The 26593-nt window shown below is 32.0% G+C and overlaps 2 protein-coding genes and 3 long non-coding RNA genes across 7 annotated transcripts; 2 read left to right on the top strand and 3 right to left on the bottom strand.

The window, feature by feature from the left end:
* The first annotated feature begins 1374 nt into the window (after window positions 1-1374).
* On the top strand, window positions 1375-9928 carry LOC105135332 (uncharacterized). 2 transcript variants are annotated; one of them, XM_011040154.1, is made up of 7 exons: window positions 1868-1944; window positions 2972-3049; window positions 3176-3284; window positions 6157-6447; window positions 6600-7014; window positions 7154-7417; window positions 8988-9928. In XM_011040154.1, the coding sequence occupies exons 3-7, from the start codon at window positions 3264-3266 to the stop codon at window positions 9395-9397; spliced, it is 1401 nt and encodes a 466-aa protein (XP_011038456.1). In that variant the 5' UTR covers window positions 1868-1944; window positions 2972-3049; window positions 3176-3263; the 3' UTR covers window positions 9398-9928. The 2 variants fall into 2 exon arrangements, with proteins under 2 accessions (XP_011038455.1, XP_011038456.1); XM_011040153.1 differs by lacking the exon at window positions 2972-3049 and having other exon boundaries at window positions 1375-1944.
* On the bottom strand, window positions 7597-13461 carry LOC105135331 (uncharacterized). Its single transcript, XR_844158.1, has 3 exons — window positions 13450-13461; window positions 9878-9881; window positions 7597-7778 (listed from the first exon to the last, which is right to left on the bottom strand). It is a non-coding gene; the product is annotated as an uncharacterized LOC105135331 (long non-coding RNA).
* Window positions 13462-17635: 4174 nt separating this feature from the next.
* Window positions 17636-18884, top strand: LOC105135334 (uncharacterized). The gene is made up of 2 exons (XR_844160.1): window positions 17636-18037; window positions 18740-18884. It is a non-coding gene; the product is annotated as an uncharacterized LOC105135334 (long non-coding RNA).
* Window positions 17869-19392, bottom strand: LOC105135333 (uncharacterized). The gene is made up of 2 exons (XR_844159.1): window positions 19302-19392; window positions 17869-19162 (listed from the first exon to the last, which is right to left on the bottom strand). It is a non-coding gene; the product is annotated as an uncharacterized LOC105135333 (long non-coding RNA).
* Window positions 19393-20808: 1416 nt separating this feature from the next.
* On the bottom strand, window positions 20809-25605 carry PGSIP6 (plant glycogenin-like starch initiation protein 6). Of its 2 annotated transcripts, none has more exons than XM_011040157.1 (11): window positions 25251-25605; window positions 24718-24838; window positions 23966-24151; window positions 23278-23441; window positions 22709-22816; window positions 22227-22364; window positions 22022-22147; window positions 21616-21883; window positions 21411-21531; window positions 21198-21317; window positions 20809-21072 (listed from the first exon to the last, which is right to left on the bottom strand). In XM_011040157.1, the coding sequence occupies exons 1-11, from the start codon at window positions 25497-25499 to the stop codon at window positions 21042-21044; spliced, it is 1632 nt and encodes a 543-aa protein (XP_011038459.1). In that variant the 5' UTR covers window positions 25500-25605; the 3' UTR covers window positions 20809-21041. The 2 variants fall into 2 exon arrangements, with proteins under 2 accessions (XP_011038459.1, XP_011038458.1); XM_011040156.1 differs by having other exon boundaries at window positions 21616-21901.
* Between the last annotated feature and the right edge of the window lie 988 nt (window positions 25606-26593).

A 26593-nucleotide genomic window follows, 5' to 3' on the forward strand; every position in this document is an offset into this window, starting at 1 on the left:
ATATTAATGAAAGCAAAGCATAAACATTACAAAAAATACAAAGAGAGAAAGCAAGAGCATGATCTTGATTTGGAAACCAAGATGCCTAAATGCATGATAAATGTCTTTTTTTATAAGCCAAAATTTAGAACTATTGATTTGATGATTAATTGTTAAGTGGGTGACCACATATTGACTTGGCGACAATTCTTATCTTCTTGTTTGAATAAAATATTATTGATGATGTTAGAATTTGAATCAGAATTCCATATGAAATTTTAGGAAATTGTCTTAGCTTTCCAGAAAAAAAATTGAGGTTATTTGAACTTCTAGAACTCGAAATGTGGGCTGAACACTGAATAGTGTTTAGGCTGCAGGATAAATTAAGACTTCTATATTATTGCTAAGATTTGAACTTCCAAATAGTAGAATTAAGTCTTGAATTTCCATGAAAGTTTTAAGCCCATATCTTAGTTTTTCATCCATACAAAACAAAGCTAAATATGAGATATATAGCTCCAGATATGACCCAATTACCAAATAGTATTCTAGTTTGGACTGCACCAGCATCTCTATTTTAATTTTGGCCCTCTTTTTGTCCTTTTAATTTTAATACTTCAACTCATTAATCAATTCTTTTATCTATGTGACAGACTTGTATTTAAAATGGACATTTACTATAAATTAAAAGTTCCTTATTATATCAAACTTGGTATTATAAAACATGTTTTAGTTAAGGAGTTATTGATACTTCAAGTGCAAAATGATGATATAAAACCTTGATAAAAATACACTTTTAAATAGTAATCACCGCGTCGTTGTGTCGACCATCGATGTAGGTTTACTAAAGTTATTTTTTTGTTTTTTTAATTCTATATTTTTATTTGCTTTTAACCTTCAATATTTGGTTCAATATAATTGAATTTTTTATTTTATTTTTAGTATGTGTTCCATAGTTTTATCATTACCTCATATCCTATATTACAGGTTTCATAAGTTAACCATGATAAACTTAAATTAATTTAATTGGACATGTCAACATTTCATTTTTTTTAATTTTTTTTGTCTAATATATAAACAATTAAGTATTTGAAAAAAAAATAAAAAATCTCCGAGAGCCACTATACATTAAATTTTCTACTTCCTAACATTTTTACAAATCTCTTAAGGTGGAAAAAAAAAATCCATTGCGTTGCATATCATGAGTTAAAAAACTAATATTCACCTAGGACACATTAAATTTGGCATTAACTTCTTGAAATGTGCTCAAAATCTAACCAAAAATTTCCACCACCCCGTGACCTTTTAGAACACCAAATCAAACCCGCCCGCCCCTCTTTTGCTATCATCACCACCAACATCACTATCACCCTCCCACCACCGCCACCGCCGCCGCCGCCACCACCACCAAAGTCCACCATCCATTATCAAAATTAGAAAAATTCACCCAAGATCATAAAACACACCCACACGACTACCTCGTCCTCCTTCCCCTTGGGTCCCTTTTCACACAAAAACATACCATATTGCCACCTCAGACACGCACAAAAACTTTCATCTTTTTCTCTCTCTTTATTTATTTGTTTTTTAATGCGCCCGCCTACTCTTGTTTCCTCCAAACCCAATCAAAACCTCTTCATCGCTATATGTCCTCAACTCGCTCCGATCCAACTCAACCACGCTCACCTTACCAACTCGGAGATCTTTCTTTCCTTCAAGAATGGCAATCCCTCCGAGATTGATAGCATCATCATCAACATCTTGCACTACAACATCAACCAACAACAGTAGCATTCACATTGAAGAGGGTCTTGCTAGTAAATTCTGGATCAAGTTTAGAAGAGAATCCGTTTTTGCTATGTACACTCCTTTTGTCATCTCTTTGGCTTCTGGCACTCTCAAGATTGATTCTTTTAGGCAATATCTCTCTCAAGATTCTCACTTTCTCAAATCTTTTGCTCATGCGTGAGTACCCTTTTCTCCTTTTCTTGGTTTTTAAGCTATTTTGATTGTTGTCTTTTTTTGGAGATTTTTATTTATGTGATATAGAGATTGAAATATATGTTTTTTTCATTCCTACTCTTATGAGGGTTCTTGGTTGGTTGGTGGAAGAGTGGGCTAATGATTTATAATTTATAGTAAGTATTTCGCTAACTAAGAGAAAGAGATTAGTGAGTTTTGGAGATCTTAATGAAAGAGTTTGTTTGAAGTATCAAATAGGGTTTCTTGGTTGGTTAAACAGTGAAGTGAAGAGAAGATGATTTATGGTTAGGTTTAGGTCATTAGGAGGGAGAAGAGAGATTGTTTATTTAGTAATATGGTTTCTTTTTTATCGTTTCTGCAATTAAGCTATTTGTTTGGTAGCTGAGAAAGTGCGGGAAAAAGGAGAAATTTTGGTTTGATTATGCAGGGATAATGTTATCTTTTGTTGCTTGATTTGGATTCCTGGAATGTCCTTGTTATGGAGTTGTAGAAAGGATGAAAAAGGTAGTGGCTTGTACTAATTTAGATGTGTTATCTGTGAAAGGAAATGAAGCAACTGATTTTTCGATGAAGTGGAATTTGATTTTTATATGGTTCTGGAATCATATTTGAATGTTTCGGTTTTTGTTTTACTTTCTGTGTTTGTTAATTTTCTTAGCATTTTTATTAGAAAATTTGGCAAAATAAAATGATTGGAGTAATGGGTTTAATTAAGGTTGGAGAATTTCTTATAACCCTTACCAAGGAAATGACTCGTGATGATCCTCGCATATAATATGAAGAGCCTAATTTAAATCTTAAGCTCTATTTGGTTGCTGAGAACGGTGGAGGGGAAAAAGCAACCATGTAAAACTAGTTTTCTTTATTTGGAAACAGAGCTGCTAATTCCAGCATTTTTCTAAGTTAATTAGAACTATTGCCATGCTTGATGAATTATATTATTTTTCTGCGGAAACAAGAGCAGCATAAAATATATAAATAAAAGTCCTTCCATCTTTTCTTGTGTCAGTGCCCAGCTACTAATTTGAGGTTTAAATTGTTATTGTTTGGAGAAAAAAGAAAAGAATTACTAGTTACATCACCTGAGGTGAGTTACACAATTGAGTTATGGACGCTGTTTTATTTTCCGCTTTCAAGTTTTCACTGCACCAATAGAGTTATGTCACTTTTTAGGCATTTGATTTTTTTTTTTATTTGCCATCATTGGATTTAGGTTTGAATTGGCAGAAGAGTGTGCTGATGATGATGAAGCAAAGCTAGCAACCTCTGAGTTGAGGAAGGGTGTCTTAGAGGAGTTAAAGATGCAAAATTCATTCGTTGAGGTTAGATAAAATGCATAAGAAGAACTTTTCCTTTCTACTTACTGTTTGGTTATTTTATTTTGGTTGAGAAAAAAGAAAGGGTTAACAATGTGTTTTTTAACCTTCATTGAGCAATTTTTATTACTTTTTCATTTTTCATTTTTTTCAAATTCTCTTCCTCTGGGCTTCTCCTAGTGAAATGCTTTAAGCATCTTTTCCTTCTGTTGATATCTGAGAACACGTGAGGATCATTTGTTTGCTGCCTTGATCAACCTTGCTTAAAAGAGCTTTCTTGGGGAGGCTGTTTCATTTTTCTCCTTGAGTTCTGACATTCCTGACTTTAATTTGGATATTTTATATCACATTATAAAATAGTTGACATGGGACTTGATTTAGTTGATTTTAAATGAATCTTTTCATGCATGAACTTGTTGGTTTTTTCCCATCTTTATACACATGATTGTTGAGCATCATAAATGATGTGGAATGAATGGATAATGAATGACTATGCTTATTCAGTATTAAGTTTTGTACGTGAGCGGGTTTTATCATGTTTATTGGATGATAGAGCCCCTCAAAAACCAAATTTTGGTGGAAAATATGTTCAAAGCTTTCTAAGCATATTTTAAACCCAAACTCAAAATGGGTGAAAAGGAAAAAAAAAAGAACTATCATAATATGGACTTGGAGTTCTTCTGTTCAATGTTTGTGGTAATTGATCGTTTTCTGTCTAAAACTAGTCCGGCAGCCTATTGGAATTGCAGAGAGGATTTTTTACAGTAATTTTATGATTGATGTTGATATGAAACTCCCATTCAAAGTGTAAAATTCTACAATTTTACCATGCAAACAACTGTCAATGATTTAAATCTCATGAAAAAATTGTGTATGCATGACTGTAGTGAAATCAGGATTTAAGCTGTCAAAATCATAAAATAGGGATCTTATGGGATTTTTGTAGGATTTTAAGCCTGCTGAAATGATTGAGCTTCTTTCTTGTACTGAGGTTTTCTTTTTGTTTTTCTTGTTTTATTTTGTGTTTGATTTCAATCTTGGAGGCTTTGTTGGTATTTGGTACTTTAGTGTTTTTTTTTTTAAATTTTTTTGGGAGAAGTTGGAATCTTTCTTCATTGTTATTTAATTTATGGGATTTGATACCTTTACTGTGGATTTGATATTTGATATTAATTACTAGGATATTAATAATTAGATTCTAAATACTTTTTAATGCCTTAACAATTCCCTTTTATTTTCTAGAATGGATGCGTTAAACCATCCTTAATTGAAAGGCTAGCTAATGTTGAATGCTGAAATTATTTTCTTGATTGTAAAAGTTGATGCAAATGTATATTTTGATCTACATGCTCAAATTGTATCAATTTTTTCTGGTAGTGTCACTATGAATGATTTATATACGAGTTCTTAAAGACTTTCACATGTTTATTAATTACATGATTTATTACTCCCTAATTCTATTCACATAAGCTTGATTATCCTAAAACAATGATTTTTTTTTCCTTATCTATGTGCTTTTCACTCTATTATCAGTTAGATTTCACCAAAAAGAATCTTTTTTTTTTGTAATTATTATTTAAAAATATGTTTTTTTTTTTTATGTTTTTTATTTGTATTTGAGACTACTTATGGTTTGTTAAATTGAAAGACTTTATAGGTTCCGATCTTACAATACAATTTTTGAACCCTACAATGATTCTAGTTGAAATCCCAACTTTAATAACCTAGGATGTTGACATTACTGTTGAAATATGAAGGGAATGAAAAATAAACTTGGGAACATTCAACAAGCTAGATTGAAATGTGCACAATGGTTGCTTACCTTGTGCTGTGTTTAGATCAAAAACTTATTGTTGGTGGCATATATAAAGTGTCAATGACTGTTATCATGAATGGTATTTCAAAAAATGCTACACTGATAAAATCATTATGCTGCTATGAAATGTTGCATAATCAAGCTAGGCAATGCACAGTTTAAAATGGGTTTCTCTGCAAAGTATTCACTTGGATATGCATATACTATTTTATAATTATTCCTGATTATCGAACGCAGTGAAAATGTTGCTCAAATGGTTTTCTAACCTTGTCAAGAAAATGTATTTTTTGGGAGATCAATAAATAAACCTAATTCCATATGTTTTACCCTTTCTTAGCTATCACTAGAGTATAAAGTTGCATTGTGCCATAATGTTTCATTCCACACCATTAATTGTCACGAGATCTTACAGTTTAGCCATTGATTCTCTAGTCTGGAAAAATGTTTTTTAATGAGAAATATGTAGTTGATTCTATTTATTGGTTGTGGACTTGTGATTTATAGCCAAGAAATTTAAGTGACTATAAGAATTGTTGTTGAATCTATCTTGCTGTAATGTGGTTCTGTCAGCATGCATTTTGTAGCTATACTTTTGCTTGCTCCTTCCAGGAAGCTCATTTCCATCAGCAGGGTCACGGAGGAGAAAAATTCAACACTGGAATCTTATGGAACACTGTTCTGCTTTAACCCTTGTGATGTCCATTTGTCATACTAATGCAACTAAAATCATATTATTTGAGTTTATATAATTGTATTAGATATAGCAAGGAGAAATAAAGAGGTTACTGTGCAACTTTTGCAGCAAACTAAAGTGCTGATGAGTTTGATGGAAATGACACCTTATCTTAGTCACCACTTCTTGTGTCTTGAAGATTCATCCTCTTAACTCTTCAGAGCTACTATCATAGATCAGCTGTAAATTTGTTTTAATGTAGAACTCTGTAATTATAAATCAGCTTTACACAGCTATCTAATATTTAATTTATAATCCTGTAAGCATGTGGATTTCTGTGTCTTACATGAAATAGTTCTTTCAGTGCTCTGAATGTTTGAATTATCCAGGAATGGGGTACAGACCCAGGTAAAGAGAGGACTGTCAATTCTGCAACTGTTAAATACACAGATTTCTTGTTGGCTACAGCCTCTGGGAAGGTTGAAGGAGTGAAAGGTCCTGGTAAACTTGCAACTCCATTCGAAAGAACAAAAGTTGCAGCCTATACTCTGGCTGCCATGACACCTTGCATGCGGCTGTATTCATTTCTTGGCAAGGAGCTCCAGGCACTTCTAGATCCAGAGGATGACAGGCACCCTTACAAGAAGTGGATTGACAGTTATTCGTCTGAGAGTTTTCAGGTAATTTACAGTTTTGCCAGTGGTATTTTGCATTGTGTTTTTAATGGTCCACCTGATTACATTTTATTGACTGCAGTCTGAGAGGAAACTGTATTACATAAATGGCCTACTTTACCCCCAACATCTCAATTATTGTACTCTTTGAAATCTAGGCATCAGCTCTGCAAACTGAAGACTTGCTGGATAAACTTAGTGTCTCCTTGACAGGCGAGGAGCTTGACATCATTGAAAAGCTTTATCACCAAGCCATGAAACTTGAAATAGATTTCTTCCTTGCGCAGCCACTTGCTCAGCCAACTGTAGCTCCCCTTACAAAAGGGCATAACCCTGCAGAAGATCGGCTTGTCATATTTTCTGATTTTGATTTGACATGCACTGTCGTTGACTCTTCTGCCATTTTGGCAGAGATTGCAATAGTAACAGCACCAAAATCTGATGTGGTTCAAAGTGAGGCTCAAATTGCTCGGATGTCATCAGCTGATCTGAAAAACACATGGGATCTTCTTTCTGGACAGTACACAGAAGAGTATGAGCAATGTATTGAAAGCATTATGCCATCTAAAAAAGGTATAATTCTTTATGAAAATTCCTAAAAGATAGAAGTTGGAATCTGTCAACTTTTTGGGGATGGGAAATGTTCTGTTTTTGAAGATCTTAGTATATTATTAAATCCTCAGTTTGGTTTTGACTTTCTGTGTTTTTGCAGTGGAGTTCAACTATGAATCTCTTTGCAAAGCTCTTGAACAACTTTTAGACTTTGAGAGAAGGGTAAATTCTCGAGTGATTGAGTCTGAAGTTCTCAAGGGTTTGAATCTTGAAGATGTAAAACGAGCTGGTGAACGTTTGATTCTTCAGGATGGCTGCACTAGTTTCTTTCAGAAAATTGTGAATAATAAAAATTTGAACACTAATGTCCATGTGCTCTCATACTGCTGGTGTGGTGATCTCATCAGATCAGCTTTTTCTTCAGGTATGTTCTGGCCAGGTCAGAACCTTGAGTAAAGAATTTGGAGGTGTTCCACCCTTCAGTATTTTTTTCAATGCAGTGGCTGCTCTGAAACTTCAAACTGATACATTGCACTGTAGCATCAAATATGCACACACATGCATATATGTATATATTCTCCATTAGAGTATCTAGTTTTCGACTTTTAACGTTACTTACTTGAACAATGACCTCTTAATCACTTTACATTCTTATTTTCCTACCATATTTTACCCTCCACGATGATGCCTAACTTTAGATGTCAAAGTAGTATGTGATACAGGATAGCTTAATCCTTAGTTGCATAGTCTACATTTCCTCTGTGCAAAATTGGTCAAGTATCTTCCTTTAAAATGGGTTGTTGTGCTGGATTTTGTTTCTTGTTTTCCTATTTTGCAAATCCAACTTTTTAAGGATGTATTTTTACTGGGAGAGATCTGCTCGAGAATGGTGTATTGCAATGAACTTCATTCTTAGGCAACCATGTAGAACTGGAGAGACAGGCTTTGTAACAATCCTTTACTACAATGATCTTCTTCACTTATGATTTTATGCATTGAAATTATGTTACTGTGAAAAAAAAATTTGTGCAGCAGTTAGATCAATTATGCATCTAATATGTGTGCACAAAATTATTTAAATGGAACAAAGAATTTGATGGCACTAATCAAACTATAATAGCCGGATACGGAAGTCAGTCCTTGTATATTAGTGATGATTTTACCTAGAAACATCCTCTTTTAAATATGATTTAGATAAAGGTTTGCAACACAACATGTGTGAAAGATTACTGGGTATTGTTACACTTGGTTAGCATAAACTCTCCGTTAAGTTGATGGAAAAGTTGCTATCATCTAGGAGAATTGTCTTTCAGAAAACCTTGATTACAATAGATAAACCATTGCTTCTAACTTGATCTCTTGTGCCATACACTTATCTGGGAGTTCATAAATATTATTTTGGGGGCAAACCTGTGGCCAAGCCATGCCATACCCCAAGTTGCCAAGGCTTAGCACAGTTACAACATGCCTTTCTGAGGCTTAGCTTGGCTCTGACATGCATAGCCATGATGTTCCCACGAGATCTCTTTCTGGATAAAAAGATGTGGGGTGAGCCTCCATAGTTACTTGGTCACACATTCGCATGACACTCATGACTGTTATGCATGCATACACAGAGACTGATGCAAGACTAATCATGACTTGCTATTAACTACTGAAGCTGCCTCACAGGATCTGTTGCCATCCTGGTTTTGTGTTCTTATCTTCTGATCTCATAGTCCCTGGACTGGAAAAATGTTTTCTTAGGGTCAAAGGGTGCAATTTTTTATTTTTTCATTACAATATTGGGTTTTTGGATGTGGTGATTGGTTCAAAATTCATTACTAATGCATTTTGGGTGTTGAAACTCTTATTCCCTCCCTCCCTCTCTCTCTCTGCGCCTTTTCTTTTCATTTCTCTTTTTAGATAGAGTGTAGCATGTTTCCCTGTTTCTCTTTAAGACTAATGGATAATTTGCCCCATACTCAGTCATAGTTTGCTTTGCTGTTGTACAGGGGGTTTGAATGTGAATGTACATGCTAACGAGTTAATTTTCAATGAATCAATCTCCACAGGGGAGATTGTTAAGAAGGTGGAATCTCCCTTGGACAAAGCCCAAGCTTTCAATGATATTTTAAAGAATTACAGCAATGACAGAAAGAACTTGACTGTTTACATTGGAGATTCAGTTGGTGACTTGCTTTGTCTACTTAAAGCAGATATTGGTATTGTAGTTGGATCAAGTGCAAGTTTAAGGAAAGTGGGAAGTCAATTTGGTGTTTCTTTTGTACCATTGTTCCCTGGCTTGGTGAGAAAACAGAAAGAATCTGGCGGAGAAAGCTCTCCTAATTGGAAAGGGCTATCGGGCATATTGTATACAGTCTCTAGTTGGGCTGAAATACATGCCTTCATTTTGGGTTGGTAGAATCATTTTTGTTCGCACACTCCTGCGTGTTAGTTAGGGCAAATCAAGGAAATATTTGTTACATAATGGAACACCAATACAAGATGATTGGCCAATTTTATTAGGGGCCACAGATCTGCTGCTGTTTGTTTTTCTTTTTTTTTCTTTTTTTTTTGTTTCTCAACAGGGTCTTCCGTTCAGAAATGCAGTGGATTCTTTTGGGTGGATCATGCTGTGATCTTGGTGTTCAGAATCTCCTGTACTTTTGTTGCCAGCCTCACCAATTCTTTCGTTGCCCATTGTAGTTGGTACTGGTTCTATACCCAAGTTTAATATGATTATTTTTTCCAGCTTGTTCATATGGTACCCAAGTCTAGACATTGCTGGTATCTTTTGCTTTTCATAGATCATCATTGTTCTGTATTTGGCAAGGGTGCCATTTCTGAGAAGATATCCTCGCAGCTCCTCTCTTTCGACTTTCAAAAGACCAATTTGGTTTACCCCTCTATTCAATGATGAGGCATTTTATATGCATGCCTTGCTTTTTATTGATTCTGTTCTCTTGGCCTGCCAAATTACAATGAGTGCAAGAACTCCGAAAACATGTTGCTTGGCTGTTATTTCATGTTACTTTCCTCAAACAGGTACAGCATTAATCTTGCAATCATTCAATCACATGTGGTGGTGGTGGTGGTGGTTAATGGCGTTGATTCAATGCCTGTCCAAGTTACCACCATCCAGTGCTTAACCCGCGAAAACCACAAGACAATAACTAATCCAAGCGCTTGGTTCTTGAGTTGCTCTAAACATGTGATTGAATCTATAACTTAGACTTCGTAGCAAGCTGGAAGAACTCTAAATGTACATTTCCTTCATTGAAATAAAGAAATATAAACTGAATCTCATTTCTGAATCACCAAGGGTTGCCATGGAAAGAGTTAATGCAAACACCACATCATCATCCGTCATCATCATATATTAAAAGAGTGAGTGGAGGGCTTTGTTAGAGAATCTTACTTCTGTTACCTCCATAAACTAAAGTAAAATATAAATAGCAAGCAAATAAATATTAAAAAGAGAGAGAGAGTAAAAGGTGATATGAAATAAAATCTACTCACAAATTTATTCCTTTATAATATATATATAAATACATCGTACTTAGAGATGTGCTTCAACAAAAATTAAGAGAAAGAGAATCAATTTGACAACCACTTAGAGATATAGATTTCACCAGAAAGCATCCTCTTCTTCGTCTCCAAAAACACTAGTAATCTTTAAATCTCTCTTTTTTTAACTATTAACACCAAATTGTCTAGATGAAGGGTGAAAATTTATTTCTAAAATTAATCTTTGTTTGAGATTGTGGTAACAATAATGATTAAAATTATTTATTAAATTTGAGAGAACAACGAGTACTTCTCTAGTAACTTTTAAGTTTATGAGATGTTTAAGTAGCTTAGCTACTTCGAAGAGATTTTTAAACAACCGTTACAATTATATGTTACTTAGCTGTATACAATAAAAGGTTAGGTTCCAACGAGAAGCATGAAAAAATAATTTAATGAGAGGTAAGTTATTAGTAAATATATAAATCTTGTTCGGTGGATGGAGCCGCGAACATATCTGTATTTGTGATATTGTATGATTGTTTTTGTGTTTTAACAATATTTTTAAAAAATAAGATTTTTTTACTTTAAATTAATATTTTTTATGTTTTTAAATTGTTTTGATATAATAATACAAATATTCACACACCAAAGGGGCTCTTACAATCGTATCACTGTCACTATCCATTATTAATACAATATTGTGTTAATTACTCTAGTTTAGTCTAGTTTAGATCATCATTCGCATTAATAAATCTTTCTTCTAAGTGGGGTTGGTGTTTAATTAAGATTCCTCTGATCAATGAGCTTGCTAAACGTGTTAAAGTATGAATGGTTTACACATTATTAATAGGAGTTTCAAATCCGAAAAATATATTAAAATATCTCTTTCACAGATTCAACTTTTTTGGGTTATGGTTTTTTTTTTCATATTTTTTTTAAAAATTCAGGTTAAGGTTTTTGTCTTCATGTGTAATTACATTAGATTTTAATAAATGTTGTGTGACACAAATCTCCACATGAACTTCCGACAAGATTACATATGAAAATTATAAATCCATAAAAAATGAGAAAAGAAATATAATGGAAATTCAGATTTAATCAACTATATGTTAAAAAAAAATCTATAAAAAACACAGAAAATAATCTAGATTATCTCCCTTCACCATAACAATTATAACCCATAACTGAATTTATGAACCAAATTTATTTCAATTGACTCGTATAATTTGAGTGCATCTATACAAGCAATCACAAATTAAGGTCATGTAACTTACCTTAATTTCGAAGCAAATTTGGATTCTTCAAAGGAAATGGTTGCACATGAAGAATTCATATGCAGCTACAATGGCTACAAACAAAATAAAAGTATACGTGCATGCATTTGATTGGCATTTGCGTGCGCACTTGCACAAATTCTATTAGGTTTTATGGTGGGTTGAAGAGTGTGGTAATAATTATTTTTTAAAATATTTTTTATTTAAAAATATATATAAAAAAAATTATTTAATTTTTTTTTTAATATTAACATATTAAATGATATAAACAAATATAAAATATTAATTTTATGTAATTCCATTTGAAACGTAATGTCAAACGGGTTTGGTAGAGAAAATCCAAGCAAAATTAAACATATTAATCTGTTGAATAACATTTAACTATGCATTTAATTCCCAATAAAATGTTCAAAAAATCATTGAAAATGATCATATATATATATATTATTTGAAGTTCTTAATTATGACTTTTTTTTTTCTTTTTTAAGGAAATTAAACACATGACTTACAAGTAATATTTGATTATTAAAATGGACTGATTCAAGAGGAAGGACACCATAATCAGCAAAGAGATACCAACCAATAAAAGAAATTAATAATTTAAGAAAGTGTACTTTGTGCAATTTATCAATACCTCATTTTATATTTAATAAATTCTTCTGTATGATTATTATTATTATTATTATTATTATTTTACCACAACAGGCAACACATAAGATCATTTGATTATTTTCTAAATGATTACCAAAATCCTTCTTGGAGCACCTTTCTCCAATTTTCCGTACATTTGAGATGTGGAACACACAGTTTATGCCCACATGAACCACTCAGTAGACGCATCAACACTTTGTTGGATTTCCACTTGGAATCAGACCTGAATTATGCAAAGCTTCCCTCTTAATTTATTACTTAAATTTTAATTATAATCTATCCCATCCAATGAATTCATTGCTGACTTCTCGACTAGATGTAACTTAGTCAGTACCCACTTCTGATTAGCGACAAATTTTTGTAAATAAAATTATGTATTTTAATCTCATTTTAATTTGACAGAGATGGATTCTAGATGACTAGTGTTGCCAACGGTTTTCTAGGTTAATGAAAAAAAAAATTATTTATTTTTATTATCTTAATTACTAAGGATTCATGTGGGTTTCTTAATTTTGTAATCTAAGATGCTAATTGACTTATGTATTTTAATGTCATTATAATTTGTGAAGGGATCCTTTTTTTTTGCCCAAAGTTGACCTATTCATTTAACTCAAGTTTTTTTTTTGTTTTTTTTGGCTCCAGGTCTAGATTAAAAGGTGAGTCTACCGAGTTCTGAATAATCTTCAAGATTGATTCGAGTTTACTAATAATAATTAACATATGAAAAAACTAATTATATTATCTTGATTGAAGAGTGTTTTGGGAAGTTAGTATAGTTAATAAAACAAAAATTGTACAATAACACATATAAAAAAATATTTAAAGATCTAACATAGTTGAAAGTATCACAGATGATATCTATAATTTCTATAACAAGACTTATCATGAGGCAATTTATTCTACCATCAACTCCTTATCCAAAAAACAGTAATTTGTACAATTTAAATAGCTAGTTTTTAGTATCAAAACACAATTCACATAAAAAACACATAACGTATTTAATTATAAATAAATAATTTAGACTGACGATTAATACAACACAATATTTTACTAAAAATTAAATTAATTATACATCTATTCATAATTCTCATAACATGTAACTATATTTAATTATTGTTTCATCTCGTATAAGGGCCTGAAGTACTCGTGGACGAGTTTGGAGTATCACCGCAACTCATCCAACTCGAGGACGGGTTTGGAGCATCACCACAACTCGTTTAACTCAAGGACAGGTCTGTAATACCATCTAGATGTGAGGAGAACCAATATCATTCCAAGCAAGTTGGTAACATAACATTCTTGATAATTCGTAAATGGACATGTTTGACATAACAGATAGAAATTTATAACTTCTTTCATTATAACTGATATCATTGTCAATATTGACAATAATACCATCATGTGAGCGTAACATCCCTAAATTATCATATATTCTGTCAAATAATGTAACACAGCATGATTTTAATTTATTAAAATCTTTGGATTAATTAAAGTGCATTAATTATATATAAAAAAACTAAATTAAATGAACACCTATATTTATTAAATCTCGCTACCATAACAAAATTATTAAAAAAATTCATATATTTCATAGCTAGTATTATTATTTTATATGTAATTTAGTGTAATTTATAATTTAATCTACATCAACACTAACTCTTCCATTATATAATTTTGTTAATTCACAATCAACAAGAACAAAAAAAAATTGATTATTTAACAAAATAACTTACCACCAACTTAAAGTATATGTAATTAACATAATCTATAATTTAACCTAAATCAACACTAATATTTTAAACATATAATTTTATTTAACAATCAACAACCATCTAAAATAATTGGTTATTTAACAAAATAACATAATTATATATAATTAACAACTTAAATTACATCTAATTAACCTAATTCTTAATTCAGAACACTAACATTAATAGAATCGAATTAACACTAGTTGAGAGGAAATGTTCAATATACATTTAAATATGAAATGTTTGTGGTGAGAGTGGCTGGAGGTAGATATTTTGGCTAGAAAAGTAAGAACTCATTGTTGTTAAAGAGAAAAAAAAAAAAGAAGAAGAAAGAGCTTGTTGCCGGTAGAGCTAGAGATAGAGAGATGAGTGTTTTTTTGTTGTTAGAAAAAAAATCTTAAACCTTAAAATTTAAATAAAATCAGAAATGTCATATGCTATTCTATTTGTTTGTCACATGTATTATCTATAGAATACGAATAGCATATTTTATCTGCGAACCATGAAAATATTTTAATTTTCTAATTATGTTAACAACTATATTACTTTATTATTTTCTTAACGTGCTAAAAAAAAAAAACACTATGGATTCAAGGTGCCAGCCAATTGTAAATACGTCGAGTTCAGGACTCCATTTCAAGTAGCATCAAAAGCTAGATTTGACATTTTAGATGCAGGACCTGTCTAGGCCTCACATCTGGCCGACAACACTCTAACTAGAGTTGGTTTTTTAAGGTTAGAAAGTAAAAAACTCCAGAGGCCAACCTCCCCCTCAAAACCAAACCAATACCCATAATATAAACTGTTTTGATTTTATGATCTTTGTAATGATAATAATAATAATAAATTAATTAATTTAAATTAAAACATGGATATCCAATATTCTACCAAAAAAAAAAAACACTCACCACAACCCTAATAGAACCAACAGAAAAAACTGAAAACAAATATTAATTAGACATCTCAAAAGTTGCTTTAAACCTTTTATTTTTTCATAATTTCTGACTCCTTTTTTGTTCTGCAACTTTATTTATATAACATTTTCTACAATGGTTTTGATTCTGATAAAAGTAAATAAATAAATAAATAAATAGACGTACAGGATCTCGAGACATCATCTACAATATTTTCAATGGGACATAAAATTTTGGAATGATGTGGAAATTTGATTTTTTTTTGGGAATTAAATTATGGTTGACCTGAACCGGGTTTTTAAAGAAATCCGGTCAAATCATGATCAGAAAGTTTGGACCCAACCAAAGGTATAGTTACAGCTCGATGCCTTAATTTTCAACCTCAAAACCAACCAATACGTGAATTCATGCCATTTCGTGTTGAAATTAAATCAATATTAAAATTAAATTAAAAAACAAATAAAAAATACACTAAAGCCCGTCATGGTCTTTACAATGGAATGTAATTCATTTATCATTATTAAACTGATCGGAGTTATAATGACTTATCAAGTTTTTGGGCGCAGTTAAATAATATAAATATAAATGCTCTTAGAAACAAAAAAGTAACAGGGTAAGCGAGTTTTATTTATTTTTAAATTTTAAAATAACTTCATTTTTTTAAATAAAAAAACTTTAAAAAAAGTGTTTGGAGTATTTATATTTTTTTCATCATATTTATTTTGTTATAATCTATTTGAATTAGTCACAAATTTATTTTTTAACAAATATAATATTTATAAAAAGAAAACATTGATGGCATGTGCAATATACATGCCAACAAGTGGAGGCCGATGCTCCAATAAAGTAGATGCTGCTTGCACCGTTCATGCAATGATACTAGGTAGCCAAAAAATTTATATTCAATAATGAATAGATATTTTTCTTCCTCTCCTTTTCTTTTTATTTCCTGGAAATCCACACTGGTTCATTCAGAATTCATAGTTGTTCTTGTCAATCTATTTGTTTTATCTTTCAATTTTAATCTTTATTCTTTTGATTGATCTTTATTTGTTTTGGATTAATTTTTTAATTAGTTTTTATTTTAATTGCATTTTTTATTATTTGATTTTTATATCAAATATGGTACTTATTCTTTTGATTGTTATTAATTTTTTAATTATTTTCTTGATTTTTTTCCAATTTTCTCCCTTAATATTTTTATTTCATTTATTTTTTATTTAATTCTTTTTCTCATTCTCATTCTCATTCTTTTTATTGTTATTTTTTTTTATCACTTTCTTAATTTATTTTATTTTTTAATTTTATCCCTTGTTATTTTCTTTCATTAGTTTTTATACCATATTTGATCTTTATTATTTTGATTGCTATTTCTTTCTTTTTTACTATTGAGAATTTTGCTTCATGTTTTTTTTTCCCCTTCTAGGGAATCATCTCGTTCTCATAATCAAGATCACCGATTTTAAAGATTAGCCTAATTTAACTTTATCTCATAATCAAGATCACCGATTTTAAATTTAACTTCTTTTTTTTCATGTTCTTTTTTAATAAATTACTCCTTTTTTTTTCAATTTCATGAATGACATTAGATTATAGGACTTTAAGGTTTCCAGGTCCTTTTTTCAATGATCCAAGTTGTAGGTTTGTTAAGTTAATTTTGATGGACTCGAGTTTCTTTCAATGTTATTTATTTATTTATTTAAATTTGATCCCTTTTCTAGGTATTTTAAAAAAATATTTTTTTATCTCATTCTCATATCGCAAGTTATGGTTTAAGTATAGTGAACTCAAATTGACTCAATTTTTTTTTAAATTAATTATTTTTAATTTTATCATTTAACATTAAGTTATTAGATCTTAAGTTTTGTGATTTATTTCACCTTTATTTTGCAGGGGTATTCCAATCTCATATCTTCAATCACATATTAGTTAAAATAACCCATATTAATTTAAATTATTATTATCTAAATATATTTTTTTATATTAAATTTTTTTAACCCGGCTCACTGGATAGCCCAACAGGCAAAAATATATAGTTGATTTACTAGAGATTTAATCTATGATTATACTTATACTTGTATACTAATTGTGTCAACCTCACTTAATCCAACTTCATTAATTAAGAGTCATCAAACTTGTTAAAAATTGATTGAGTTAATGGTAGTTGATATTCTAGCCTTTTATATTCAATTATAAAGATTTTTTTCATGATAAAAAATATTTTTAGATCAACTTAGATGTTAATAAAAATTAAATTTTATTTTTTTAAACGATCTTAAAATATACATCCTATGTCAATTTAATATATTCTAAAAATTATTTTTTAAATATTATTCTAAAATCCTAACTTAAGAAGTGGGAATTAGAAGAATCAAACCTTTTAACTCTCAAACTAGGCTTAATTGTTGGGTTCTAAATTGATCTATAATCACTTCTATTGTTTTTTCTTTCATTATTAACGATGGTTGAGTTTTTTTCTTTTCTTTTCCCTCCATGACCCCACAATTAGATGGTTTACCTAGATTCCCACCATGATATAACTATAGGTTCATTTACTTTATGAGATATTCCATTCACTATAATATTATATCATAGTTGTCCCTCACTCGTACGTGGCCTACATAAAATTTTTTAACCTATATTTTATTTCTTGTATCATCCGCCTTAAACCCAAGAGCCAAGAAACCTCATCACCTTAGCCTTGGTGTATATAATAACTAAGAACTTGATGAAAATGCTGGCATCTTCTTTTCCATCTTTTTCTTGATCAAATTTCCTTTCCATTTTTTTTTTCCATCAGGGTTTATCATTATCGAAGGAGGAGATCATCATGGTAGTTTTGAGGAGGAGGAGGAGGAGGAGATTGTTTGAAGGATTACCTGCTGATAGCAATGGAGTAGCCTTGGAGCCGTGGCCTTAAGATACAAAAGAAGATGATAACCAGAGGGAATGGAACCTCTAGGCAAGTCTAATTCTTGGCTTTGAATTATCCTCTCCTTTTTCGTTTCTTCTTGTTTTTTCCATGTTTGGTTGCCAAGAAAATGGAAGAGAGTACAAATAATAAAGCATATATGGAATCTTAACTCCTGATTAGATTCCAATATTTCATTTCTTGAAGTTGTTATCTTACGTCTTTCGGGCGACCAAACAAATTCTCTCCCACTTTCTCAGAGCTTCTGTATCCTTAAACACCGAAAAGGGAACCATTAATTAATCATTTTAGAGCATGGATCTTTACCTTATTTCTTAATCGTTGTTGCCGTACAATATTTAAAATTGCAGGCTTCGCAGCTCAGCTTGGTTTTTGTCGTTCAATCACCCATCTATTACTTTATGTGTTTGCACCTGTTCATCTACTGTTGTTATCAGTAGCTAGCAATAAACCAATTACTGCATTGAAATTGTCGCAAACGAGTTAGTGAACAGCAGTTAAAACTCCAAACATATACGAGTTAAATAGGTTATGGAAATGCTAGCTAGGGTTCATCACAAGGAACAAAGTTTCAATTAAAGAACTCATGAAGGAACAATAGCACATGATTGATTACTCTAGGTAGACATTATTGGCATGGACCATGTATGTCACCGTGTATATGGTGCTTTCAGAATTTAAATTGCCAGGCATTAGCTGTCCTTCATGATTGTCACCAGCGTGGAATTACAGGTACAAGGGAAATGCCAAAGCATTTATAGTGACACGGTGACATATACACCATGCTATGTAACTTCTGAGAATGTACGTTGAGATAGTTTTCACTCAATTTCAGTACTTGTGCTATAATATTTGGTGAGCGTACATGCCACCCATAGCCTAATTTTTTTTCCCATCTCCTATCAAGGGAAATGCTCATCTCATTCGGTTGCATCTACATTCATCTTCTCTTATCCTGTCCAGTCAAATTTACTCACCAAACAAACCATAAATCTCACAATCTTGATGGAGATCTAAACTGTGATCCATTCCAAACACAAGTGAGGCAAGCTCTTAGTGCCTGCAAAGCTAGAGTACTGGAGGAGAAGCAGAATTTGTTCCAAATACATGAGCAAGAAGATAATGTAGTAAAATACTCTAAAATATGAGAACTTCCTGAAATTGCAGACGTTAGGTATCAGAAATGCATATTCTCCAAGTTTGTACTATAACTAACAAACAAACAATCTCAGATGTACATGTCCAATCCATGTCCTTGTGAACTAAACTAAGAGGAATTAATCTCAAGATTTACCTTTCAGGCTATGATCAGTTTGCTTGTGGTTAGACGAAGTGTTGCTTTTCATCTTTTCACAATCTTAACCTCAAATAATGATGCTCACACAGGTGGTATGGTAACTTCATATTGAAGATACCCATGTCCCTTCAATGGACCATGCAATCTTTGCAGCCACCTTTCTTTCAATGAAAAAAGTCACATTATAGCGGTACAAACAAAGTTTGTAGCTTTCTGCAACTTTAAAGTTAAATTAACAGGAGTTGTCATGAACTATACAACCTTTAGGATAAGGATGATGATTCAACAAAGTCCCACCTTTCAAAATCTGCTTTTCCTTTTCTTAATCTTTAATTTTTAATTTTTCTGGGCAAGTCGCCATGTGTCCTGATTAGTGGAAAATGACAAGCAAAGTGTAATTCTATATCAATTAGCATTTTTCTATTGGTTAATGAGTCATCAAGGACTCAAGGAAAAGTAAATATAATCATTAATAATGGTGGGTTAGTTCAACGACAGTTCACTAAAATTGAAGAAGATTCAAACATCAAATAAGCAAACGCAACACTAGAAACCTTCCACTATCAATTAATTACGATCTTGTTTCTGCCTTTTCGATAACCTCCTCCATTCTCTAGTGCCAAAGTTGACATCACATCCAGATTCTATGGTGGATTGGCTTGTGGCCATGCCTGCAGAATCAAAACGCTTCGTATACGTTCAGAAACTGTGGTTGGTTCTAAGGACCCAAAAGGTTTCCCTTTTAAAAGCATGTTCAGAATTTTTCTTATTTTTCATTTTAATTATTTGCTTCAAAAGGCAAATGCATCTGTGCATGTTAAACAGTCCATCGGTGCAGGCATGGCAAAAAACAATAGCAAGCGATGGACTCATGACTGATTGATGGTCTAAGTTCAGAATGTAATATAATTTAATTAATCTGGTTAATTAAAGAAATCGACTCTAGCACTGCCTTTATATAGTACACAGAATGAAGATAAATCAATTTGAAAATGGGATAACAGAGATGACCCATGGTTACGGTTTAGGGCTCGACCATAAACATAATTATTAGCTGTGGATCTTTTTATAAACATAATTATTTGACTCATTATCAACCATCTATTTTACTTTTAAAGAAAAAGAAACCTATGTAAAAGGATTAATTTAAATAATCACACATTAACAACATAAATAATAGAAGAATACAATAATAATTAAATAGGTTTTGTACTTAAAAACATCCTTAAACCACACAACATCAATTCATAGCAATAATCATAAACACCATCCTAATATGAAACAAATCTCAATGTCATGGTAAAAGTCAAGCTTTCTTAAAACATAGAATAAGTTACTAATTATTCATAATCAATAACATAATTATAATTTTTCAATACTAAACACATACGTACAGACAATAATTGTCACAAATTTTGGACCGCTTCAATGAAACACTTTGTAGCAGTTTCTTCTTTTTAGAAAAAAAAAAAAACGCTTTGACGAGCAAAAGGTAGAATTACCATGAAATAGAAGAGCTCAGCACAAAGGCAGAGCTACGTGTACATGATTCATAGTCAACAAATTACAAATTTAAGTCAAACTAGTAAACTGTTTATCATTCAAAATCAATAGAAAAAGCTTGGTACTTCTAACATATTATTACCTTGAGAAGGTGAAAAATTCAACCATTTACATCACCAAATTTCATTAGTTGGATCATACAAAATTGGGTGTGCGCCTTACTGTCAAGTTCAATCAAACTGTTCCTGAAAGAATATTACAAGACCTGGGAAGAGGAAAATCTCTATACAGTTACAAATCTATTACAGTGTTGAGTATATTACAAATCAAAGGGAACGTACACTTACATCAACATTTTAAGCCACCAGTCAAAATAAGAAACATTCGTACCTAGCTCGTGCTGTGTCCCGGTCTTCAAAGCCTTTCAAAAATGATCTGATTGCAAGATGTTCTGAAGCATACGTCATGAAAGATGCTAAAACCAGGCCTCCAGCAACCATCAACCCTAACCTGCAAGGAAATCACATACTTGTTAATTTCACTCCCTTCACATGGAGGGCTACGAACTGACATATCAATATAAAACCTGATAATACAAATTACCTCAAAAATAGAGCAGTAACACCAAAAATACAAGGTAATGAAGGGGCACCAACAGCCAACAAAGCCATCCCTAAACCATAGTACCATGCAGCAACATCACAAGCTGACCCCTGCCGATGACCTGCGGCAGAAACAGGCATTATAAACTAATTTTAAATTAAAAAAGAAAGCACTTAGCATGGATATTTAACCAAAGTCTACAAACCTTTTCTAGAATCATAAGCCAAAGATTCAGAATGAGGAGAAAGTGATGCAGCTTGAGTTGACATCCTCTTTCCCCATAGATAGATCAAGTGGAGAAAGCCTCCAAATAAAAGGAAGAAGATTGTGAATGTCCACTCATACATCAAGAGCAAACCAGTCCAGGGCATCACTTGCCGAGGCACAATTGAAAGACCAAACCCAAGGGCGATCAAAACAGCCATAAAACACATGAAGATGGAAACTCCACCCAAATAGGCTGGAACCTTGGACTGTGCATCATTGGATAACTGTTTAGCATCACAATAAAAACTGTAACTTGCAACAATCAAGTCAACAAGTAGTGCAGCTACATATGGCCATTTCATTATTGACCATCAAACTTAGAAGAAAGGTAGGAGGGAACTAACTTGATAGGTGGAATTGCCAGCAGATGATGAAGAAATACCAGTGTAAGCAAGTGCTCCATTTGATCTTATTTTGTAATAGAGGCGTCTAATATGATCACATAATGAACCTCTACAGAATGCCCTTGTCTGTACCAATGATTGCATTAGAGATGAAAATAGATCCCCTCAAATATCATTTAAGGAAAACAATTGTAGAACAGCTTACCTGAAGAAAAGAGCGGTAGTAACAGAGAAGTACAAGACATAATGGTAACAAGAAAAGAACTTTGACAAGAAGTTCATCTTTTGGATTTTTGCCACCTCCAGTTCCAGGAAGGGACTCATCAAGCTGTTCCCTGACTCTCTGCAACATTACCAGAGTTATTTAATCTGCAATTATTTACACTCCAAGAGTGTGGTTGAAATTGAGTTTTCATAGTCATGGTTTTGAAAAAGCAGCAAGAGAAATACAAGCTTTGCCTGCAAATAAAACAAAATGCCAACTGCCAATATACCCAAGAAATACAAATGGAAAAGCTTGCCCACAAGCAAAACTGAATGCCAACCCCCAGGACACCCACATCCACCAAGAAAATAACCCAGGCCTTCTCCTCGGAAAACATTTTGGTAGGGGGGGGGGGGGGGTAGAGAAATAGGTTATGAAGATGATAAAGCTGCAGCTAATTTGATTAGAAAAAGAATTAATACCTGCCAGACATCAACGGGTTTTAAGAGCCAAGATGTCCACCAGTCCCAAGGTTTGAGGGGCCCAAGTGTATAGTGAATAACACGGAGTTCATTCTCATCTACCATCCACTGCATTGGAATATAGAAGTTAACACCATTTAACAATCAAATGATGAGCAAATATAAATTCAACATTACCCAAGAATTATCAATTTATTGTTTTGAACAAAGGACCCTAGCAATTGTGGATATGGAATGAGAAATTTATCAGAAGCACAGCACACACCACAATCGAATGTGCAAACCATGAACCAAGGACTTTGTAGCTCAATATCTGTTCATGCTTACAGCTAGTCAAAAGACTTAAAGTCCCATTCAAAGTTAGTTAACCCAGGCAGATTTAATGTGAACTAGCATGTTGAAATTGTTAGATTTACAAAAATTGACAAGAAAGCAGAGGTTGGGCATATGATACTCTGCTCCCCTTATTAGAGAAAAAGCAGAAGAAAGTAGCACCAGCAGTTATAGAGGCAGTCAATCTGCACTATCAGCATAAATAACAATCATCTTATTCTATGTTCACATAATACCTTGTTAGCAAGCATGTAAAGACCAACATCTGCATTATACAAAGTAGAGAGCCGCTCCATATCAGGTACAGGTCTACTTTTCCGTACTTCCTCAGGTAAACCAGGTTGGAAAACATGTGCATTTGGAAATTCTTCATAATAAGAGTTGAGAAACCCTTGATCTCCTGTTATTGGAAAAAAACTACGAGACAGAATATCAGAAAAATAAACAGCTGGATGACAATATCCATACAGAATGAAAGAAAGAGGATAGAGAATTTAGTAAAGGCAATAAAATCAACTAGACTGCACAGATAATTTTCTAGTAGTAGTCAATGCGAGGTAATGTATAATTTAACTACTAAATTTAATTTCACTAAAATTAGCTCAAGCCTTGATTGAAATAGAATTGTAAGATTTATGAGTAATATATATTAACTGATGAGGAAGCATAACCAGGCACATAAATTATCAAAGACAGCTTAACTTAGTGGTATCAACATTGTTTGACAGAGCTAAGTTTCCTTCAAAACCATTAGATCAAATACAGCAATTGAGTGTATTCTTTGATAAAAAAATCACAATAATTCAAAGTTTTAACACCCAACCAACAGCAATGAACACAATTATATTTACATGAAAGAAGCAGGCATTGATGAAAAGTAGGCACTTGATTATAATTACAAATGATAAAAAAGAGAAACTTCACCTCCCGTGTAAGAGGGCAAAGTGGTTACTTTGCTCATCATGTTATTGAAAACTGTTTCAGATGGTTCCACCACCATGACTCCTGAATTTAACCGTTCTGAATGCTTCAGATTGGCACAGAATTTCACACACTTGAAAAGATCCTCAATGCTTTTGACCACAATAGTATCCGCATCAAGATATACAACTGCATGAAAAAGTCACCAGGAGGTAATCAGCACAATTACTAAAATATATGTTGTTCGGGTCATGTCAATCTAAAAGAAAAGAAATGGGGAAAACCAGAACCACAATTTTGAGATCTCAGAGCCCACAGAAAAGCATAAGTATAAAGCCTGAGATTTCTTACCATGCAACAAAATCAGATTTGAGATTTTTTAAAATTTTTAACAAAACCTGAGACAACTAAAACAACATGACCATATAATTATGCTTCTCTCTTTTTGGAGATGGGTGGACCTAAGAGATTGTGAAACTTCACCTTCATAATAGATAACACTCAGAAAAATGTTTAGCATTTATTCTCCAACAACACACAAATGGTGGTAAAACACAAACTTGGAAAGATCCCATCACAATCCACCAACGTTTTAGATGGATGGAGAAAAACTCTTCTTTTATCCCTACTTTCATTGGAAAAACTTAACATTATAAAACTATTAACCCCAAACAACAAATGCAAGTACAATCTAAGCAATCAACAATATTATGATTGGAGTCGAAACTTAAGAACAAAAAGGGTAGAAATTGTACCTTTTTTGTAGTTAGTCATGTTAAAGATTTTTAGTTTAGTATATACACCCCAAAACCTCTTCGGCCGAACTTGATTAGGATTCGCCAATAAGCTGATTTTCTCCACTATCCAGCCATCAGCCTGCACAACAATATTCATTCGAAACCCCAAAACAAAACAACAATAAATAAATTAGACAACTTCAAAAAAAAGAAGAAGCAAAACCTAAATCTAACGCAACCAAAATTCTAAAAGATAAATAAAAAACAAATCCCATCATCTTTTTTTCTTGAAGTAATCAACTTTATTAATCAAAATAGAGTTATAACAACGTAAAGTTTAAAACTTCATACTCTACCTTATTTAAATCGCTTTTACTTATTACTCCTCAAATCAAATATATTAACTAAAAAACGATTTCCTTTGTTTTATTCACTTACTCCACCAGAAATGGATCCACTCTTTACTTAATTAATTCACCAAAATCCCATTTTCAAAGCTGAATTTTCTCAGAAACCAAACAAATATAACATAATAAATAAAGAAAAATTACCAGTAAAAGCTTCTTGGCATAATCAGAGACACCATCAGAGACTAAAACGACAATATCTTTGGTGGATCCAGTATCTCTAATTGATTTCCCCAAAACCCTAACTCCCAATAAAAACTCATCTCCGTATAACAACGTAACGTAAGCCTCCTCTGTTCTCTGCGATCTCTGAATCGAAGCAGCGAGGCATGTATAGCTTATTAGATTCAACGAGAATAGTGTAAACAGAGCAACTAGTTTTAATAACTTCATTGACAATTTACGGTTGTGTGTGCTTGGATTGGGGATTTTCTTCTCTCTCCAGAAAGTTTTGAAAAATCTGGGATTTTTACGAGGAAGGAAAGAGAGAGAGAGAATTTTAAAAGGGTTTTGAATTATTTTTCTTTTTTGGTTTTTATTTTATCGGAGTCTTTTTTGACTTTTTTTATTATTATTTGACTGGTCCTGGCGGTCTGTAAAAGTGATGGGTTCTTACACGATGTGGCATGATGCATAGATATCTGCCCATGTTTGCTGTTGATGTTAAAGCATAGTTACTGGATTTGAGTCAGGTTAACCTGCAACACAGTTAGCGTCATGGATCAGGGGAATTAAATTGAATTAATTTAAATTTAAAAAGATATGTGTTATTGTTTTAAAAAAATATAATTTTTATTAACCCTGTATAATTTAGATCACGGATCAACTAGGGAAATCCGAATCAACTTTTATAATTAGATATCAAGTTGAAAACAAATATTTGCAAGATTTTTTTTTTTTAAATGAGGCATATAGGATGAGTTAAAGCCAGGATTTTTAAACTAAACATTTGATCTAATTGTAATAGTAATAATGATTTAAAATATTTTTTTAGAAATATATTAAAATAAAATTATTTTATTTTTTAATATTAACACATCAAAATAATTTAAAAATATAAAAATAAATTTAAATAAAAATAAATTTAAAAATTTAAAAAATATAATTTGTACTGTAATAAGAGAAAAGGAGAGATGGCTAGGTATATTCGAGAGAAGGAAATTTTCTGTAAAGGTAGTTAAAATAAATTTTAAAATTTTAAAAATATAATTTGTAGCTCAGACTCTAATTTTTTTTATAAAAAAATAAATTTAAAAATTTAAAAAATATAATTTGTACTGTAATAAGAGAAAAGGAGAGATGGCTAGGTATATTCGAGAGAAGGAAATTTTCTGTAAAGGTAGTTATCTTTTTTATTGATTCCAATAATTTACGTGGATGTAGCAATTGTCTTCATCTCATTAGATTCGGTGTTTTTAAGGTTATTCTTTTCACATGGTTGGTTGAATTTTATGTTCTAGATTGTATGTTGGTTTCTTTGGCTTAAT

Source organism: Populus euphratica, unplaced genomic scaffold (genome assembly GCF_000495115.2).
Source record: "Populus euphratica unplaced genomic scaffold, PopEup_1.0 scaffold64.1, whole genome shotgun sequence".
Lineage (NCBI taxonomy): Eukaryota > Viridiplantae > Streptophyta > Magnoliopsida > Malpighiales > Salicaceae > Populus > Populus euphratica.

Bases quoted from the DNA above. Each gene is read 5' to 3' on its own strand.
- LOC105135332 (XM_011040153.1), top strand. From the start codon at position 1,700: ATGGCAATCCCTCCGAGATTGATAGCATCATCATCAACATCTTGCACT. The intron at 3,285-6,156 runs GTTAGATAAAAT...TGAATTATCCAG, and splicing joins TGCAAAATTCATTCGTTGAG to GAATGGGGTACAGACCCAGG. The intron at 6,448-6,599 runs GTAATTTACAGT...TTTGAAATCTAG, and splicing joins ATTCGTCTGAGAGTTTTCAG to GCATCAGCTCTGCAAACTGA.
- PGSIP6 (XM_011040156.1), bottom strand. From the start codon at position 25,499: ATGAAGTTATTAAAACTAGTTGCTCTGTTTACACTATTCTCGTTGAAT. The intron at 22,365-22,708 runs GTATTAATTCTT...GTAATGTTGCAG, and splicing joins AACCCGTTGATGTCTGGCAG to AGAGTCAGGGAACAGCTTGA. The intron at 22,148-22,226 runs GTAAGCTGTTCT...TCATTGGTACAG, and splicing joins ACTACCGCTCTTTTCTTCAG to ACAAGGGCATTCTGTAGAGG.